The sequence below is a fragment of the Cucumis melo genome, chromosome 2, assembly GCF_025177605.1.
Source record: "Cucumis melo cultivar AY chromosome 2, USDA_Cmelo_AY_1.0, whole genome shotgun sequence".
Classification (NCBI taxonomy): Eukaryota; Viridiplantae; Streptophyta; class Magnoliopsida; order Cucurbitales; family Cucurbitaceae; genus Cucumis; species Cucumis melo.
In genome coordinates, this window is record NC_066858.1 from 25942662 (window position 1) to 25963801 (window position 21140).

The 21140-nt window shown below is 33.3% G+C and overlaps 3 protein-coding genes across 8 annotated transcripts; 1 reads left to right on the top strand and 2 right to left on the bottom strand.

Annotated features, from left to right (window-relative positions):
• Positions 1-259: 259 nt before the first annotated feature.
• LOC103502298 (membrane-anchored ubiquitin-fold protein 3) lies at positions 260-4713 on the bottom strand. 5 transcript variants are annotated; one of them, XM_008466178.3, is made up of 4 exons: positions 4151-4533; positions 3541-3711; positions 1343-1427; positions 260-1125 (listed from the first exon to the last, which is right to left on the bottom strand). In XM_008466178.3, the coding sequence occupies exons 1-3, from the start codon at positions 4278-4280 to the stop codon at positions 1372-1374; spliced, it is 357 nt and encodes a 118-aa protein (XP_008464400.1). In that variant the 5' UTR covers positions 4281-4533; the 3' UTR covers positions 260-1125; positions 1343-1371. The 5 variants fall into 5 exon arrangements, with proteins under 5 accessions (XP_008464400.1, XP_008464397.1, XP_050937439.1 ...); XM_008466175.3 differs by lacking the exon at positions 260-1125 and having other exon boundaries at positions 1190-1427; positions 4151-4404; positions 4511-4713; XM_051081482.1 differs by lacking the exon at positions 260-1125 and having other exon boundaries at positions 1190-1427; positions 4151-4297; positions 4511-4635.
• Positions 4714-4804: 91 nt separating this feature from the next.
• On the top strand, positions 4805-10047 carry LOC103502297 (RNA pseudouridine synthase 7). 2 transcript variants are annotated; one of them, XM_008466172.3, is made up of 12 exons: positions 4805-5039; positions 5117-5160; positions 5259-5336; positions 5476-5576; positions 5809-5896; positions 6057-6135; positions 6284-6366; positions 8144-8209; positions 8696-8752; positions 9141-9269; positions 9365-9603; positions 9686-10047. In XM_008466172.3, the coding sequence occupies exons 1-12, from the start codon at positions 4928-4930 to the stop codon at positions 9786-9788; spliced, it is 1179 nt and encodes a 392-aa protein (XP_008464394.1). In that variant the 5' UTR covers positions 4805-4927; the 3' UTR covers positions 9789-10047. The 2 variants fall into 2 exon arrangements, with proteins under 2 accessions (XP_008464394.1, XP_008464395.1); XM_008466173.3 differs by having other exon boundaries at positions 4835-5039; positions 9144-9269.
• A 5250-nt stretch (positions 10048-15297) lies between these two features.
• On the bottom strand, positions 15298-17235 carry LOC103502296 (bidirectional sugar transporter SWEET10-like). Its single transcript, XM_008466171.3, has 5 exons — positions 17041-17235; positions 16794-16830; positions 16497-16707; positions 16195-16356; positions 15298-16082 (listed from the first exon to the last, which is right to left on the bottom strand). Exons 1-5 carry the CDS (start codon positions 17084-17086, stop codon positions 15648-15650), a joined length of 891 nt encoding a protein of 296 aa, XP_008464393.1. The 5' UTR covers positions 17087-17235; the 3' UTR covers positions 15298-15647.
• Between the last annotated feature and the right edge of the window lie 3905 nt (positions 17236-21140).

Below are 21140 nucleotides of genomic sequence, written 5' to 3' on the forward strand. Positions count from 1 at the left end.
TTTGACGTTTCATACGCTAAAGGGTTTCAATGTTTTTTCTAAATGGACTAGTTTTCAAAATCAAGTCAAAAAATTGGAACCGAGCAGGGACATTCGAGACATTTCACCTGCTAAAGAGTTCCAAGAACTTTCCTTTTAATAAAAGATAGAGACCCATTCTCAGAATCTAACTCACATGACCGTTTTTATCAATTTTCCCGCATAGTAAGATAAATTATATCTGAAATTGCAAAATTGAGAATCCTTAAGCATGACAAAGTATCTAACAGTTTATCTCTTTCATGATGCTATTTACTTATGAATTATGAGATGAATCTTCTCTTTCTCTTGAGTTTAAGAACTGGTGAATTTGAACCTTGACCTTGTCAGATCAATTTAAAAGAACATCAACTTAAAATGTAATAGCATCCTATTTCCACATGCATAGAACATTTGGGTTCATTACTTGGAGGCAGCACATTCTGTTTGACTCAAGATGAGCACCCAGAGTTGTTGGTCTCCGCTTCAAGCAGCCATTAGGTGGAAGGAAGAGTCAGAGGAACCTCATTCTGAATTTTTCCAAGGCATTGACAAGTTGAAAAGATATTTAAATGTCAAAATACAATAAATTAACGGCTATAACCCTCCCATGTATCTTAATGGACTACGGCATGCCAAATAAGCAATTTAAGGCCGGCTCACCAGTTTAATATGTGATCATGAACGAAACAAGTTTCTTCAACAAGGATGATGATTAAGCTTCAATTAGGATATTGGGTATTCAATAAAGCAATTCTCTTTCTCAGATAAAGTACCATACGTAATTGAACTCCCACCTCCAAGTGCCAGAGATATTTTCCTTTTTACAAATAATGCTATTCGTAGGATGGCTTAACTTTCTCTTGAAAAGAATAAAAAAGGATGACTTAATCAACTTAAAGGATTATTGTTATTTTTTTTTTTAAAAAGAAAAGTAAATGTTTAATTTTTTTTTTCTTTTTGTTGGAGAAAGTATGGGGATATGTTCTTTAGCAATTTTCTCCAAAATTACCCTCGTCACTGAATCATGAATGCCTTTCGTAATCTATAAATAGCCCTCTTCTTGTAGTTGCAAACCCTCTAAAAAGAGAGAAGATCTAGCTTTTCCTGTACCAAAAGAGAGAGGCTTATGCGAAAAACAGAATAAAGCATGTCCTTAGTAACCAAAGAATTTGAAAAATAATAAGAAAAACCTTCACAATCATATAAAAGAGAAGTATGTCCCCCACATCAATATTCCTAAACACATCATTACCAAATTACCAGAAAGCATTTATACACAAGAATATGGCTGATAGCAACCGTGTTTTGGAAGATGATTTACCAAACGAATCATATGACTGGTGTTGTATTTCAAAGTATGGAACAGGAGCAGACGATCTTTTGTTGCGAATTGTCAGTCTTTTTCTCTGTATCAATTATCATAAACATATCTATGTAAATAAATATTTCATGGCACAGCAAAGAAATATCAAACTAATCAAAAACAAATTCGATCAATGACCACAAGTTCACTAAGTTGTGATCTAAAATAGTTCTACGACTTGGACCACATTCAAGATTGGATTAGAGAATCACAGCAGTCACATAAATTGACTTAAAGCAAGTAACACTATCACATTCTATTTTTCATTCTGTTTCTCTCCCACTCTTCTTTCTTCAACAGTTGCTTGCTTTCTTGTGAATATCGGTTTGTATATGAATTCAATCAAATCAAGAACGAAAAATCAATGATCAAACAGAAGAAACCAAATTCATAGATGACATCCTAGACTGCCAATACTAGAAAAACATTGAAGAAAATTTCGTCCTCTGCCCCTTTATTTTGGAATTAAAAAAAAGTTTATTTTGAACAAAGACTTCGTCAAGTTTCGTGGATATAAATTAAGCAAAATAAAATTCAAGAAATTCACGAAAACCAAACTTATAGTCAGGTTTCATGGAAATAAAAGATGTCTCCACAGAATCACAAGTAATCTTATGAAATCATGAAATATTAGAATTAATTGTCATTAATTACAAGCAAGTAATGACAATTATAGCTAAGATTAGATGAGGTTAATTAATATATTAGTTCTGTCAAGTAATTAATAACAATATCAATGATTTTAATAGTAGTTTACAGCAATCAATTAATTTCTGTAAATTCAAACAAATAAAATAAATAAATAAATCTGGATGATTTGAAATTTTTATTGGTCCTAACAACAAACCAAGTTCTTCCTTTTGCTAGTTCATTTTAGATTTCCCAATGATTAGAAGTTGAAAAGAAAAAAATGATGACAAAAATAATGAAGAGGGAAGAAGAAACAATAGTAAAGAAGAGGGAAAAGTCATAAAAAGAGAGAGTGGTTAAACGTATATACTTAAATCCTCAGCTAAGGGTTATGCAATAGTATCTGAGTTCTAGAAATTAGGTCTGTCATCATATTTGGGTAAGACATCCAACAAATCCCAATGTTCCTACGCAGAAATTTCTCAACCAGAAAATACAAAAAAGACTACTATTCACAAATATATACAGAAAACTTTGATCTTTATCCAACATCTGTACTATATAGTAATTTTTCCATTAGAATTCCCAGTTGACTAGTTAAATCTGCAGATTCATAGACCAGCGAAGCCCCTAGAAAATATGCTTCCATTTTTTTATTATATCCGTGAATGTCTGGCTATCTTGTGGCTATCTTGTGGACATCTTGACTATTCTCACTACAGAACCATCTAAACTACTATATTTGATTGCCGAGGATATTTGTAAGATTTACATCCTAGGTGGGTGGTCATAGGCCCATAACCTGAGTCTATACTCTTTAAGCTCTTTATTATTCACACTAGCCAACTCAGTGGATAGCTTCTCACTGCATACTTTTTAAGGGAGTACTAGTCAATAAGATGATCATATGTCTCTAACTTTGTGCCAAATGAAGTGGTTTAGATACAATCTGCTAGCAGTTATTGTCCTAACCGTAACCATTCAAAGAAGGCGCTAGAAAACCTTCTGCATTTAAAAGCTACAGGCATAGTTCAGGGACAGATAAAAAAAGGAGATATAATTCTGCCAGAAATAAATGAAGAACGAAGGTTCTCTACGAGGCTCATGATAGCTAACTCATGGGACTACATGCTAAGATTCAGCATGCTGGTTAGCATGGTTCAGAGTTATAACACAAAAGCACTAGTCAAAAGGCTTTGAAAGCAGAATAACAATTATGAAATTGTTATATACCATTAACTCCAGAAATTGTAACAAAAGCGAGCATTAAGAATTAGCATTAGAAGAATACTGACAGGTACAAGCTAAAAGACCAACAACAATAATTTGATGAATGTATCAGTTCAGCATGCGAATCCATCTCCTAAGACCACAATCATATAGACTTGTACTAAATCCAGAGTATTTGAAAAACCCTCGGGGATTGGAGAAAAGGAGGAAAAATCTCATGTAAAAGTAAAATTTAAAAAGGAACAATCAATGACCAATAAAATTATATTTATGGCAAAAATCTCAAAAGAAATCACCTGTTTTAGCTTTCGCTAGGGATGGCTGTACAACAACGTGCATTATGGTGACTCCTCCCGTGAACTCACCAAAAGGTAATTTACACTGACCAACAGTTTTGTTATTTTCCAAAATTTTTCCAGAGCTTATCAGTTTTACTTCACTGGCTGCCTTCGGAGTGATTGTTTTTCCTGAAAAGGAAAAAAAATCGTCCCAAAAGGGAAAGAAAAAATGATAAAGAAATCCAGTGAACAAAAGACAATTTTTAAGAAACCTAAAACAAAGGCATGAGTTTCTAACTGTAAAACGACATACATCAACAGATTCAATGCGCGCCATCTGAGTGAGCGCGTAAATCAAGAATAACAAAACGACATAGAATCATCTGCCAAGAATAAAATATTATTCCTAAAAATAGTAGCTCTCTTAAGTTAGCAGACTATAGTATTAAAAAAAGAGGGATTGACAGTCTACAGAACATGCAACAGAAACGCCGAAAATTCACATAAGCGTTTGCAGTTTAGAAAAAAATAAAGGATAAAAAAAGGCTAAATGTCAGAAACGATTACAAATTGAATGGATACTTATAACAGAAAAGACTAGAGAGAAGATGAAGAGTAAAGTGGGAACCTTTGGGCCAATCGGATACTATTCTCTGCTTAAGCACATCAATCGTGGATGCCGACGAGTATCGAAATGGTCCAATATCAGAACCATCGTAGAGCCTGAACTTAATGTCAATCAAATCGTCCTCCGGCATCTGAGTTGACTATGCTCCTGAAATCAGGTACAAAGGTTGGATCCCGAGATTGAAATGATCGGACACGCAGTGACGAAATCCGGTGCCCTAGAAGGAATTAAAAGCAATTCCAAGAGCAAGGAAGCTGAAGCAATTACAGGTGTGAAGAAACACCATGAAAGATCCGAAAAGGAGAGTAATTGTGGATAAAGTGCAAAAGAAGAGGACAATTAAGAGAAGAGAGAAGAGACCTTGAGAAGGCGACGATCAATTCAGGCCAAAGCAGTTTCCTCTCAGCTGCAGGCTTTTTAGAATGAAGAATTTTGCGATTTTCTTTTTTATTATTATTAATTCAACAATATATATATATTTTTTTCTTTCCCAAATTATGTCATTTATAAATAAATATAATAATAATATTTTAAGTTGTTGAAGTGAAGAAGAAGACAAAGTAAGCGCTAACCCACACCGATTCTGAAATCGACGCGGTCTTGACTTTATACAACTTCTTACGGTCCGGTTCGGTTCCAAGTTTATACGACGTGGCAGCACAGCCTTCTGGATCCATACGTCGTCGTTTCATTCTGTCCCCTTCCCCTTCCCCTTCCCCTTCCCCTTCAGTGGTGATGTCTGACTGTGCTATGACCTCACCTCCGTGAAACGGGAGTATGAAGAGCAAGAGGAAAAGGGAAGAAGAGAGCATGAGCATGGGAATGGGAGGGATCGTATGGCAAACCCCTGCCAACCCTCCACAACGAAGCGATTATATATTTCAAAATGGTACATACAGACTTCAACCCTGCTTTTGGGGATTTTTTTTCTTTCCATTTTGTTTTTAATCACACTTCTTTGATTAGGGAGGCGGCACGTTAGGCCTTACTACTTCGAGTTCATCGCTCATGTAATTCACTTATTGCTTTTCTTCCTTATTTTTCTACTTCAAACTTTGATATTCTAATTTCGAACTCTTGATTTGAACTTCATATCTGCAATTTGCAGGTAAAGAATCGATGGGCCGGCAAAACTATTGTCGACTTGTTTGCTGAAGAGTTCAAAGGTCGACCTTACGAGTACTATGTATGGTTTATCCTTTTCATTTTTACCTCTGTGATATGATCAAAATATGGATTTCTCACATGTACTGAGTGAATGTAATTTTCATACCCTCATAGACCTTTTTTCTTCTTCTCTTTTTTTAATGAACTTTATTTCTTAGGTTGATGCTGTCAAATGTGGTCGCATACAAGTCGATGGGGAGATTGTTCCTGTTTCATATATAGTTAAATCATCTCAAAAGATAAGCCATTTCCTACATAGGTATGTGTTCTCCACGTTGTAATTTCTGGTAGTGTCTTGAAGGCTTATAGTCCCCAAATGAAATATTTAACTTTAATTCTGCTAGGGACTTGGTTGTGATTCTATTGAATTTGCATTTGTTTATGGAACTCTGTTTATGTCAAAGCTGCAAGCCAGCAATTGATTGCTTTCTATATGTTAAAGCTGCACTATAGAGTTATCAAACTCACAATTGATTTCGCAAGGGCTGTAGGCATGAACCTCCGGTAATGGCTTGGGGCGTGAAAGTTCTCAAAGAAGAAGCAGAAGTGCTCACCGTTTGCAAACCTGCATCTGTTCCAGTGAGTAAGATTGGTAGTATGAATTTCATATTGTGTCACTAGCTATGCAAGTTGTGCAACAGATTCTTAGTAAATAAATTTGAGTTACACGTTCCTCTTGTCTGTTATTTTTTGTTTTTCTTTTAGCTCCATTTTAAAAGCAACCTCTATTGTAATATAGGTTCATCCATGTGGTCAATATAGGAAAAACACAGTTGTTGGTATACTTGAGGCAGAGCATGGTTTGGCACCTCTATTTCGTATCCAACTTCCATGTCCTTCTAGAAGCTGTTACCTCTTATTTAGTCTCTTAATAGTTAATTTGATAATGAAGGAAACTACTGGCATATTTTATCCTTTGGTTTGAAGAGCAACCACCCTTTTCTTTCCTTGACAAGATCATGTAAGCTATTCATCGACTGGACCGCCTTGTCTCAGGACTTCTTATCCTTGCTAGAAATGCATCCAAAGCTGATCTTTTCAGACAACAGGTATGCCTTATACTTGAGATTTTATTTATTTATTTTTATATTAGAATATAGTAAATGACAGGGGAGTCCATTTTCATGGAATTTTTATGTGGTGCATTCTTCTCAAACATTTTGATCAAACATTTACTCTGGCTTTTCTTCTATAGAGAACTTCTAACTGCTATAGTGTCATATAATGTTGAGAACTGCTTCACATCATTACTATTGGACAATGCATGAACTGTCATTGTCTATAAATAAAGGATTTTAATTTTAGAAAAGGACCCACAGTAATCAATACTAGTAGTTTTATGACTTGATATAAAGATATCTATAAGGGAAAAATATCGATTGTACTTCAATAATTATATGTCCGTAAGTTTTACTACTATGCAATTGACATAAATGATTATAACCTAATAGGCACAGACATGACACCACACCAAATTCTAAAAGAATAGGACGCAAATATGTTGGGGACACATTATTATTATTATTATGATTATTACAGAAAATATATGTATATATTTCATTTCAAAGAAAATATATTTAGATATTAATATATTTACTACTTGAAAATACATAAACCTTTAAACTTAACGTAAAAAAACAGATTATACTTCAGTGGAAACATATGGAGTCAAGTCAATTAACATTTGTAGAGCTACAGTCCCTTGACTTTTTCACACGCAATTTACTTTACCATACAACATTTGAACATCAAGGAAATTCGAAAGTCAAATCCTAAATAGATTGCCATTATTGACCTCTACGTTAACTCATGATAATGAATAAATCAGGTTCGTCAAGAAACTAAGATAGTATCTCTTCAGCACGAGGCTTTAATCTTTTTTTCTTCTTGGAATCATGCTTGGGCTTTTAATATCATACAATGTGTCGGACAAGCGTATAGAGCTCGTTCAGATGAATTTGTTTCTGACTTGGATGCTTGGCATGGGTGTCCATGCTTCCTAGATTATAACTTACAACATATACAAATCATGACTATTTAGTTTATAGGCCATATTTGGACGCGAATATTAAGGAGATGGTTTGATATTCTAACAACACAAATGGTGAGGAATTCTACTCTCTAGGCAACATTTTGGTTAGTTGGACCCCATTTTTCGAGGGCTTGGTTTTTTTGCGTGCCCCTATATTCTTTCATTTTTTCTCAAGAAAAGTTGTCTTTTCTATGCAAAAAAGGTGAGGAAACTAATAAAAGATTGATGACTGTAAATGCCATGAATATAAAAAATTTATGAAATGTATAAAATTTAAGGGAAAAGCATGATTCCTAGTTAGTCATTTGTTAAACAATGAAATTGTAAAAAATAAGGTGAAACCTGATAGTCTTATAATAGTGAATGGTATTATTAAGAAAATATATGAGAGATAAATGATCTCCAAAATTTTTTGCAGCTTAAGTGAAATTTTGTAAAATAAAATCTCATATAAATACGCAGTATTACATGCTTTATAAGCTTAGGAAGACAATTAGCATACCTTTGATAAAAGGTCAAAAGTTTGGAACTCCACATCTGCAAGTTGTTGAACTCAAATCCACTAAAAATTATCTATAAAAAGAGAATTTTGACCAAGCGTAATTGAATTATAAATGTTTGTAAAGAAGCCATTTAAGGATTAAAAAAGGTCCACTTGGAGAGGAAGTTTTCCCAGTAATGCTCTTGCCCTGTTTCACTGTGTATAGTTAAAGTTAATCTGCGATTGATTTCTCGTCCTTTTCTGCACATGCTCTAACTAGAAACTGAAGAAAGTGAATGTATTCATACTGCAGATTGAGTCTGGGCTGGTGAAGAAGCAGTATATTGCAAGGGTAGTGGGTGTGTTTCCAGAAGAAGAGGTATTTGTTCTTTGGACTGGTCAAGTTTTGATTCTCTATTCTGTCTTCAATTATTTATCAAGTTGTTCTTTCAAATATGACAGACCATAAGGGTTTACTATTAGATTTCTGCTTGTAACAATCTAAATGGAAACCTTTCGATAAAGGCTCAAAGGCAATTCAGGATGTTGAGAAATCTTGAGTCTACATTTTATAGGGGAGCTGGTTGCCCTATTCTTACTTTCCTATGGACATGTGCATGAGTTTTTGCCTGTGGTTGATGCTTCTCATAGGCATATGGTGTTGTTAGAAGTGTATGAAATCAACACTCGGTTGTTTTGACACTAGAGGGAAATAAATCTGTATCAGAATTTTCTTTCAGTCTCGAGCATAATAAGCATTTGGACCACTGTGGTGTATTTTTATGTTTAGTGAAGTTGCCTAATAATATTGCTATTAGCGTTCTCTCTGATTATCTGCTTCATTTTACTCTGGACTTAATTTCAGCAAGTGGTTGATGCTAATATAAACTACAATGCTCGAGAGGGAAGGAGCACAGCGGAGGTGAGAATTCATTTTTCTCCTTGTCCATATAAACTTTAGTTACTTAGACGAAGGCATTGATGATGATATGGAATGAATTTACTTTATTGACAACCAAATATAGTAGGGTGAGATAGCTGTCCTAGAAGAATAGTCATTTTGCACATGAAATCAAAAGTGTAGGGACTTGTTAGATACTCTTTAAAGTTTAGAAACTTACTCGACACGTATTTGAAAGTTTTGCGAACCTATTAAACCTATTTTTTTCTTTTAATATAAATTTCTTATTTGGTGCCAACTCTAAGACTGAGCTTGTAAGTTAGTAGCCTAAACAAGATGGAATTTATTTGTTCGGAATGGTTAGGTCTTCACAAAATAAGACTGTAAAAGCCCATTAATTGTACAACAGCAGATGGTTGATTCTTCCACTGATACGCCAACCAAGGGGAAGGCCGCCCAAACAAAGTTCACTCGCATCAGTTCCAATGGAGTCCACAGCATTGTTTTATGCGAACCAATTACCGGCCGAACTCATCAAGTAAAATTCTAATCTGAACTCGTTGAAGTCATTCTGCATGAGAACTCCGTTTCGTATGTCTAAATGATCCATGTATATTCCCACCTGCAATGCAGATCCGTGTGCACTTGCAATATACAGGGTATCCTATAGCCAACGATGCATTGTACCTTACAAAAGAAGCTTCTGGTCGTTCTGTGCAAAAAACAACTGCAGATAGAGCTGCAGCAATATCATCCTGTTCTCCGGCATGTGATGTTGAAGAAGATTGTGCTAATGAATGGAAAGAAAACTCGAGCGAAGATTTTAGTATTGATCCAATGTGTACAAACTGTCCAAATTTGGCTCCAAAGGGGTGAGAAACTTAACTTGTACCCCAATGAAAATGTAACTGTGTCCACGAATATTGCATTAAACATGGTTTTGGTTATGCGCAGATACGAAGGAGAAGAAGAGGGTCTGTGGCTGCATTGTGTTCGGTACTCTGGACCAGGATGGATCTACGAATGCCCATATCCAGAATGGGCTTCACTTGAATAGCCTTTTGAGCAACCCTCCATTGTTCTTCCTTTTGCCCTATATTCGTGCATCAACATTTTTACCTACGAGATTACGGCACGCTCGACAGCCTACGAAAAGTGTATCTAGGAAGGAGTTCCAATACCCCAGTGCTTATGGAAAGCAAGTTTCAGAACACTGGATGTGGAAAATGAATTGAAGATTTGTTGCCTTTTTTCTATTTTAAGTTTTTAATTATGTCAATTACTTATTAGGTATAAAATTCAAAATTTAAAATTCATTTGATGGATTTATTAGATATTTTAAAAGTTTGTTTACCTAATAGGCATAAAATGTTGAAGAGGTTTGAATTTTAAAGTTTGGTAGGGAGAGGGATAGTAATAAGAAGAATGCAAACCCATACAAAAGATTTGTGAAAATTAGTAGGGGATAGGTATTTGGTGGGAATGAATGAATGGGTATATAATTAAGTAGTTGAGTTGCGTTGCATTGCATTGCATGTGCCTCAATTTTGAATTTGAAATTAGAAGGATAAGCCCAGTGTCAGGGTTTTATGGGTTATCTCTCTCTATTTGTCTACTCCTACCAAATAAAGTTTTCTTTTCCAAGAACAAAAGAAAAAGAAAAAGAAAAAGACGTCACCCCACCCCCACCCCAAACTCCATCACATCCCATGATATATTTTCAATTCTATAAGAGACAGCTGTACGTTTCAGTACGACCCCCCAACTGTTGTTGTTGTTGTTGTTGTAATAATGTAACTCTTAACATGACCAATATATTGAAACGAAATATAATGAATGATATAAGCTGATAGGTTCACACAAAAATGAGTAAATTTAAATATTAGATTAGAATAAAATAAAGTGGTATTTTTGATATTGAAATAAAAGGTGAGAACAAACCAGAAGAGGACAAAGAAGATGTGTTCTCGGAAAATGGCTTCAATATGGAAAGTGGCTACCGTGACACTACGGAATACGTACTTAACCCTACTTTTCTTTTTTCTTTTTTCTTTTTCTATTCAAAGATTCATGTACTTATTATTCATCAATTTAATATACCAAAAACATCTTTATATTATTAACACTCATATTTACAACTCTAACTGTATTTATGACCTGACTTACAATAATAAATATATATTTTAGATTTTTTTTTTTTTTATATATTTTCTAAATAGTTTTAATATTTTTTATTTTTTAAAATTATGTCAATTTTGTTATTTATTCCAATAGTATGCTAATTATTTATTACAAAATTGAATTTCATCGTAAATTCATCGTATCATTTTTATATGAAATTCTAAAAGATTTACTCTTGAAGTTTAAATTTGGAACATTTATTCAGTATGGAAAGATATATTGGGAAAAATTCAGAAGCCATTAACAAATGGTAGGATCAAATGTTATTGAAAAGCACAAATATTATCTTAAGGAGCTAAACGAAATGATAAAGTGATATCTTTTTTTCTTTTAGGTACATACGGGAAGGATTTGAACAATATTTTAAAGGTTGTTTGGTGCAACTATTATTTAAGACTATAATAACATCTCTTGCTATAGTAAATACTATATTGTACTTTCAAATTAGCATAAACCAACAATGTTTGAAAACCTCCATTTGCTACGATATTTACAATATAATACATTTATTAGTTTTTTTCTTTGCTATAATATTTTTACTACTTCCTTTTCAAACTTAAATAGTTTATGTCTCTCAAATATATAATATTAAAATCCATTTATAATAACGGAGAAAGTATAATAACTCTATCTCTTTTCCCAAATACCTTCTTAGTTAGTCTATATTATATACAAATGTGAATTGAGCTAAACTCGTTTTTACGATTGAGAATTATTGGACATACGGCTACAAAACATACGATACTTAACCATATTGCAAGATTTCACTTTCTTTTCGAGGAAATGCAATTCACTTTGTTGTTTCATTGTATACTTAGGGTGCATTTAGTAACTGCTTAATTAATTTTTGAAAATCATGTGTTATTTCATTCAATTTGTTGACCACAAATACAAAATATTTTATGTAACAAAATTTAGGTATGAGCAAGTGTGGAAACAATATAATCAGGTATACATAAATTTGGGTATATTATATTTGCATAATTAATTATTAGGGTAAAATGGAACGATTGCAATGAGAGTTTAATTTGAAAGTGATGAAAAAAGGTTTGATGTGTAAGGTTAAGGGGTGATGAGGGGAGAGTGAGTTATTGGCTCAAACACGATGGGCCGCGTGCACACCGGAGACAAGGTTTAGAACGTTCCCCACACTCGGCTAGGCAGCTGGACCGTGTTTGAATTGAACTGAACGACAGAGTGGAATATTGAAAAGAATATCCATTCATCCAAATCATGATCATGAAAGCCAACGGCATCTGTTTTCCAAATCTTAGTGTTCCGCAATCTGAGTGTGAGTCAGGGCACCACTATACTTTTGTATTATACTCTCAAACAAACATCACTCTATTTGTACTGTATTCCATTGGGGGCATGTTTATTGCATCTTTTCAAGATTCTGATTTTGTGAATACCACTCTAAGCCCTATCAATCCAGTATATTCGCGCTTCTCAAATTTCACCCCCCCTAAACCCCAATATTGTGGTCAAATACGTTACTCTCTCCCACCACTACTTTCGACGTTACTTAGTTTTTCTTCTTTCTTTTAAATTTTGATCCGTACTGGTACTGGTAATATAATTTTTTGAAAATGGGGAGCGGGAGGGAATGATGTATGTGGGTTGTTCCATGAGAAAGTGGAATGTAGACCTTTTGCTGGAATGTAGACCTTTTGATGGAAAGCACACAAGAAAAGGGCTTGTCCCTGGATGTTAAAAGTATAAATATATTAAGGTGAAAGATTCGAAAGATTGCGTGGTTAAAGACAGAAGTTAGAAAAGAAAAAGGGGGATTTGGAATTAATTGAGAAAAAGGCTTTTGGTTAGGTTGGAGGGTCAAAGATTCCAAGAAATGAATAAGAGGGATTAGCTAGGGGGATTAGCTTTAAGACACAAATTAAAAGGGTTATGTTGTTGAGTGGAAGGAAATTAAAGGAAAGCTGGGGAATTATTAATATTGGATTCCCCACTACCCACTAAGTATTGTATTTAGATTCCTGAACCACGCACTGTGATGGCAGTAACCAAGTGTTCGGCCGTCCGTCTTTAGCTTAGTTAAAATTTAGGTTTAGCTAGGAGGGTTATGCACCCACACCACCTTAGCAGCTTGCACCTGGACCCAACATAATATAAATAAACAATACTTAATATGAAAATTAAATTAAAGCTGCTGCTTAACCTAATATTGTTATCACCTGCATATGCCATGCCGTCTATTTGTCTACCAACCTACCTAGCTAGTGCTTGTGCTTTCTTTCTTTCTTTCACCCCTCCATTTCTCTTCTCATATCTACTACACAAAATTCATCTTTTCCCTTTTAATTACTTTTCTTTCTTTTCATTCCCACCCTGTTTTGGCTTTCCCTCTCGCTCACTGTTTTCTTTTCACTTCCAATCCCCAACCTTTACTTTACTTTACTTTACTTTACTTTACTTTACTTAATTATTTCCCTAGCTCCCAATTGTTTCTTAATCCCATCCTCCTAATTCAGCTTTCTTTTTAATTACTCATCCTGTTAAAAACACATTAATTAAACATAACTAGTACCAAAATTCTCAACACATGCCCATCAACATCACCATCTCTCTTTTACTACTTTACCATTTTTTAATCCGGATCTCTATTTTTGTTCTTAAACCCAATCACTTCTTTGCCTCTAATATCACACCTAGTTTTTTTCTTTTTTTTTTTCTTTTTTTTTTTTCTTTTGAAAGAGGAAACAGAGGGCTTTGTAAATGCTATGGGTAATATCATACCTAGTTAATTATATGGACTTCTTTTTCAAATTACCAAGCCCCCATTTCATATCTAGTATCGTACCCGAAGTCTATATACCCGAACAACGTAATCCATTGATCCAAAAAATAAAATTGGAATTCAATAAATTGACAACTCAAAAGAGATACTATCTTAGAGGAGCATATGCTCATGATCCTTCAATTGAAACATCAAGAAAAACTTTACGTTCTTTATAAGATATGTGAGCTTCTCTTATTTTCGGTTGGTTTTGAGATTTAATTCCATATTATTTGATGAAAAGGGTCTAATATTTTGCAAAATTTTAGCACATATTTAATAATACACAACAATTATTGCTTAATGCAATGTTACAAATGTTGGAAATGCTACCAAAAGTCTCACAATTTGTTAAATAAAGAGACGATGATCATTAATATATAAATGAGAACACTATCACTATAATTGGTATGAAGGTCTTTTAGATGGTACCAAAATCATACCATAAGCTCCAAAGTAGACAATGTCATACAATTATTTAGATATTAAAAAAGATTACTAGAGATGAAGTCATCGTATATGTAACTTTTCAAACAAATAAACCCTAGCCAAACCAAGCATCCCAAGCATCTTCTTATGTTATAGTTACTATTATTATTTTGGAAATTCCAAAAGCATCTTCTTTATATTACTTAATAATCTATTTGTTTATCTTATAATCTTGATCGAAGTTTTAGAAAAATAAAATAAAATAAGTCATAGCTAAATCAAAAAAGAAAAAGAAAATCCCATTTGTCGTTTAATGAAATTAATTAAGGAAACAAAATTGTCGTATAAAAATATCTGTAGTGTGTGGCTATTTTTTTTATATATATATATATATTATAATATGAAGAATATTGTGTTTTTATGGACATTTGTTAGTTATTCCTTTTAAAAAAAATATATTGATTATTCAATATATGAGACAAATATATCCAGCTAAAAATAATAAATTTTATTTTATTTTTGGAACATGCGTCTAAATTATAAGCAGTTTAAACGTCGAGCTTGTTTTGGAAAACCTAATCATTTTATTTGAGACAAAATACATTATCATTCAACCTCACCAATATCTATATCTAGAAATTAACTACTAATTACACACATTAAACACTACTAGGCCTTGTATATATTCATTGCTGTTGGTGCCATACAGCTGATCAACTCATCAATCTATAATTATTATCATACATCAACTAATTCAATGATAAAAATTTAATTAAATTGAATTTCAAATAATAATGTGTAATTAAATTTTCATTAATATTAGATATTTATGAAGAAGAGGGCCGGGAGCCAATTGTGTAAACTTGTTAGATTTTTTTTAATTGTGGGATTACACTGTGGGCATACAAAACTAAAATACATTATTGTTTGATTATTATTACTGGGATCAAGAGGTGGGGCCTGGGTATAGCCAATGGTAAAGAAGAAACTAAGTATATGAAATGTGATCATAAAGTGTATTAGATAATTATGAAGTAGTACGTAGTAGGTAGGGAAGGAATTTGGGTTTAGCGTAGGGTGCAAGAAAGATACAAAACTTATATATAGAAAAAATAAAAGGCAATGAAGAAAAGATAGGGATGCAAAAAAAAAAAAAAAAAGGTGGAAGAATAAAACGTTAATTGATTTGGAAATTAACCCAAAGACCTAACATTAAGTTAGAAATGATTGATACAATAATACAAACAACTTAACAAATTAACATAGAGATATGAATTAAGAGAGGCCCCACCGGACATGGGTTTCTTCTAAGGCCTCTCTTTTGTAGGTTACGATTACGATGGGGATGGACGTATGAGATCCACTACTACAAATAACACATAATTAATAATAACACTCCTACTATACTATACTATACTATAGACTATACTAATTAGTGAACTAAACTGACTAAAACTTAAGAACGACCACAATTGATTGATGAGCGCGGGTGCAATAGATCAGATGGAATAATTAGTTAGTTATGATGTCTTGGTCTTTCTTCTTTTGGATATTGTCGATGACAGCTTCAACCACCGCGTCCACCACGTCCATGTTTGGCTGAAGAACCGTGACGGGCACGGGGTTTAGTTCTGTGCAAACCATGGTCCCAAGTTTGACTGCATCGATTATTTGTTCCGACAATTCGTGAAGCTGCGGGGGTGCTGCTGCCTTAGCTGCACCCAGCTCGTCCTTGACTGGGATCCGGCTTTTGTTTCCAATATTCTTCACAATTACGTACAAGATCATCTGAATTATGCCAAACACGAACCCAACCACGTTTGGTAGAGCAATGTAATAGTCTTTGAGAAGAAGGCCATAAAAGAACCACATGACTGCATTGAGAGTGAGAAAGAATGAGAGTGCAAAAGGCATATATTCCACGCTCTTCGTCTTTATCACTTTTCCCTGCACGTGCAGATATATATCTATTATTAATTAATTATATTATTCCATAAGCTAAGATTAATTAATATATAATTATACATTAGAAGAAGGAGGAATGATTATTATTAATTACCATGATGAGAAGGGGTGCAGCAAAGACACTGAGATTGAAGACCAAGCAAATCCACCCAAGAACTTTGAGACGTTTTTCTCCTTTAGCTAAGACGAGAGTCAAAGCCAGCATCAACCCGAACCCCAACACATTCAACAAAAATATAACCTTAGCCGTTTGGAACTGCATGCATGCATGGCACATGGCCAAATTAAATTAGTACCAATGAATCCATAATATGAAATGAAATTGAATTTAAAATCATAATTAATGATGATAAGATGTATGATATTTGAGTACACTATAATTAAGTTAAAACTTACCCTTAACTTAGTTGGGGCGTAGATAATAAAGAGAAGAATGTAAAGAGACTCAATGACGCAGCCAAAGGAGTTGATGGTAATGAGAAAGGTTGCGTTTGTTTTGAGAAGAGCATAGTAAATCCAAAGCATAGCACTGAATAGCGCAACCACATAAGGAACAGACTGATAACCTTCCGCCGACTTCTTCTTGTATATCTTGTAAAATGTTGGCCTGTTCATGCAATATTTAATATATATCAAAATAAAATTAAAGCTATATATCTGAATTCTGATGAGAGTAAGTTTGGGTGTGCTTACAATGGAGCTAGGAACACCATAAAAGAGATAATGTTGCCTGCATATAACATAATAAATATCCCCAGTTAGATTAACGAACAATTTCAACAGTAACAGATGCATATATACATGATGATACAATGCATGGTGAGGGTTTTACGTAAAAGGGATGGGATGCATATATGATGAGCAAATTATAATTAAAGGAGAGATAATTTGGAATTAATTAGAGTGTGGGTGGGTATATGGGTATAGAAAGTGAGAATACCTAAAAGGCCAAAGACAAAAGCAAGAGTTTGGGGACTGATGGCCATTGGCTAGTTAAGTATGTAGGTTGAGGACGATCTCTCTGAAGTAAGAGTTGATGGAAGGGTTAGCAGTGAAAATAATGGTGAGGGAAGAGAGGGTTTTTATAGTTGAACAAAAGAGTTTAATTTGAGTGCCATCTAATGTCTAGTGGGGTGAGAATGTGAGACGACACTAACCTTCCCCCAAACACTTTTCTTTTTTTCTTTTTTCTTTTTTTTTTTACTTAATATTAATTAATTAAATAAATTAAGCCTAATTAACCCTACAATTATCCCTCCTTTCCAGTTGTTCAATACCAGACTTGGTATTTTAACAAAGTCGCCACATCATCTTTTTAGACCATCTATCTATTTATGTCGTCTCTACATTTTTCATTATGAAAACTTCTCTTGTCTTCCCTAATTATAATTAATCAATTAAATTAAATAATTAATAATGTGTATGTATAAGCTAGGTAATGTGATTAAGCCTTGATAGCAATGGTTAGTTATTTGTGGGAGTATAGTATGAAGGGTACATCCACAAATAAGTCCATATCCCCCACCCATTCTTTCTTTCTGATGTGTCACCCACCAAATGGATTATATTTTAAGCCCTCCAACTCATATATATACTTTGGAAACTCAATTTAAACCAAAATACCATATTGTAATATTACAAATAATAATACCCCAGAAATACATTTATCTTTTTAATTGGTTACAGCTAGCTCTCTCTATAGCCATATACCTCCGATGAACAAAAACAGAAATTCTCTCATCATATTCATATACCCACAAAACAATAACATATAGTATATGTGTTTGTTTGACCAATGGAAAAGCGGGGCCGGGTGTGTGATTGAGAGAGTTGTTTGGTTTTGGATTATGGAAAGATAAATTTGTTGATAACATTGGGATTAAATGGGGAAATGTTGCTAATAATGTGTATGAGAAGCACTAGCGGAGAGATGAGAGTCCGTTACAAGCAAACCCCCCTATTATAAAGTTTTTTTGTATTTGGAAATTAATTCGCTTTAATTTAATTTTTATATATATATTCATTTTGATTAGCTGACTTGAATTGTGTATGATTGGGAACACCACTTAATTAACTACTCTACTAATTACTGAATTGGAATCATAATAATAATTCTAATTTTACTGGAAGGGAATTATTTCAAAAAAAAAAAAAGGAAAGAAAGAAAGAAAGAAAGAAGGGGGTGAGTAGATATTTTAAAAAGAGAGAAATATATATATATATATATGTATGTATGTATATATATATGGCCACTTGCTCAACTTGGGGGAGTTCGCATCTTTGATTGATCCAACAAGATTTACCCAGAGATTCTGTTGGAAGGGGCTTTTGATGTGTAATCGCACTTCATGGTGCTCATCCCCATCACATTTTTAACCCAATCAGACGGTGCAAAACCAATTTCCCAACCCCTACCCCTCATCATTATCATCATATTCTTGTACTCAAATTACATATTCTAATTCTTTTTAACTCTTACCCCCTCCAAAAATCCTTACCTTTCTACTCCTAGTTGACTTCTTAACATAGTTATATACTCCCCCTCTACTTTCCTCTTTTGTTTTTCTTTCTTTCTTTTTTTTTTTACATTCCATACATCATCATCATCATCATTATTATTCCATTAATTCTCACGTGCCCCCATTCATATATTTACCTCTCTAATTATTAATTAACAAACAACTCAAATTTTAACACTTCTTCTCCCAGTCAACTTTCATTATTCTATTATTAGCTATAAACATATTCGAGCTATTATGTATGTATATAGTAAATGATCTTTGTAATTTACTTTAAATTAAAATTCACAAATGACGCCAAACTTCAAATTGGATGATTATTGTTATTATTATTGGTGTGTGTGTTGTGGAATATAATATATAAGGGAGGGTGCAGTAATATTATTGATTCTAAACCACACAAATTTAGGCTTTTAAATAAGTACGTGATGAATGTAATGACTTATGGGAAGAACATAATAGATAGATGATGAAAAAAGAGTGAGGATTACCAGAGATTAGGTGCTCAATTACGGCAAAAATGGAGTTTGGCAAAAATTAATAATGGGGTGTTGCAGTACAAATTCCAAAAACAAACATCCTTTTTGCCAAATTGTGTTTTTAGTACTAATGGAGTTTGGAAGATTCCAGGGGGAAATTCAATGGCATTAACTCAAACAAGGGATATACAGCTAAGGCTACCAGTTTTGACATTGATTGGTTCAACGAATATTTCTAATTCATCTATATATATATAATTATATCACTCACTAATATATTTATTTCTCTTTTTCCTTCAACTAAAACAAACAAAATTTATTAAATGCCTCCTACCAAATTAATCATCCTATCTTTTTTCAATTTGTATGTACCTGATAGTACCCAACCCAATTTAATTAACTATATATTGATTTTTGTTTAGAAGAAGAAAAAGAAAAAGAAAAAGAAACAACTATTGACCATATATTCTCCTTGTTGTTCCTTAGGCCAAGTCCCCAAAATTAAATCTAAAAATGAAAACGTTGAAAAGTTGGTGGAACCATAACCATACCCATATTGCTGAATTTATCATTCTCTTTTTCTTAGGAAGAAAGACATACGTGTATTTTTCTTCCCTACCTACCTATTTTACTATTGATTTCAAGATATTATAATTTTTACTTGTTTCAAAAATTGCATTTTTAACCTTAAATTTTACTAGATATTCTCTTTTTGCATTTACTCTTTATTTGTAAATTTAACAAAATTGAATTATACAAGTGATTGGTCCTACAATGATGAGGTGACTCTCCAAAAGAAGTTTAGTTATTTGGCTAATATTAGATAATTTACTTTTATGTTCCTCAAGTTAAACTTTTAAATCAGATGGAGATGTTAGATCAATATGGTCAAACTACAAGGGCTAATGACACCACTCACAGAATGGATCAAATGATCTGATCATCACATGGTGAGTGCCAATCCAATATAGGGTCGGTCGTGGAAGTTTAAAGAGTATATATGAAGACCTTGAAGGAAAAGATAATAAGTATATAAACTCCAACTTTGTAGCTGGTTTGGGTTTAATTATTACTAGCTTAGGTTTGATTGTCAGCACATTGGTACTGGATTTTGCTACCATGCAGGACAACCCTTGAAATCCTGATTATTACATATTCACTATTATTGATACCAAATTAATTTGGATATACCCAACAGCCTTTGTACGTTGGATGCATTTGATTTCAAATTGGCATTACTATTACTGGTGCTTTGGATGATGTCGTTAGCATTGGACTTGGTTGCATGGTTTGCATTTGGCCTTGACATTCAACTTGCATTGAACTCTTGCTTCTTTTTAGTCAAGTCTAGTCTAGTCCCTTAAGATGCTTTGAAGTTGATAGTGCGTAAGAGATTAGTTTTACACATTGATATCTAAATTCGTATAATGAGTGACTAATTCAACTAAATACATTAAGAATAAAGGTTAGATCTCTTTCTCTCGAAGTGGTTATTTATAAGTTTGTCATTATAAATATATGCCTTCAATTGTGTGTGGCACTCTTGGTGTCAACTTTCCTTGTGTTCAACATTGTAAGATGCATGTTTGGATTTGGTTTTGTTATTTTTGGATTGGTATATATTTATCGACTCAGTTTGATTAGTTCAAACCTTAAGGTATTGACATTTTCTTTTTGAAACGCAAACTCACAATGTACTTTCTTTCAATACACTTTATGAACGTCATCAATCTCGTATGTGGGCTTTAGGCCTTTCCTAGGACGCATGCATATATATATAGAACATACATATAGGTACATGAAGTATTGCATCAAGCGTGGAATGTAATTAAATCAATGATTATAACCTGATAATTAATCATTAATATAACAGAATATTTAGTGCTCCTAATTAAGATACTTTCCCGAGGCTATAATTTATTAGTCAATGATCACAAAGGACAAGACAGAGAAAGGGTCTTTTAAGTTTAACTAATTTAATTCTTTATTCTACCACATTTGATCACCTATTCATTTACATTCTCTCAACTATTCATTTTAGT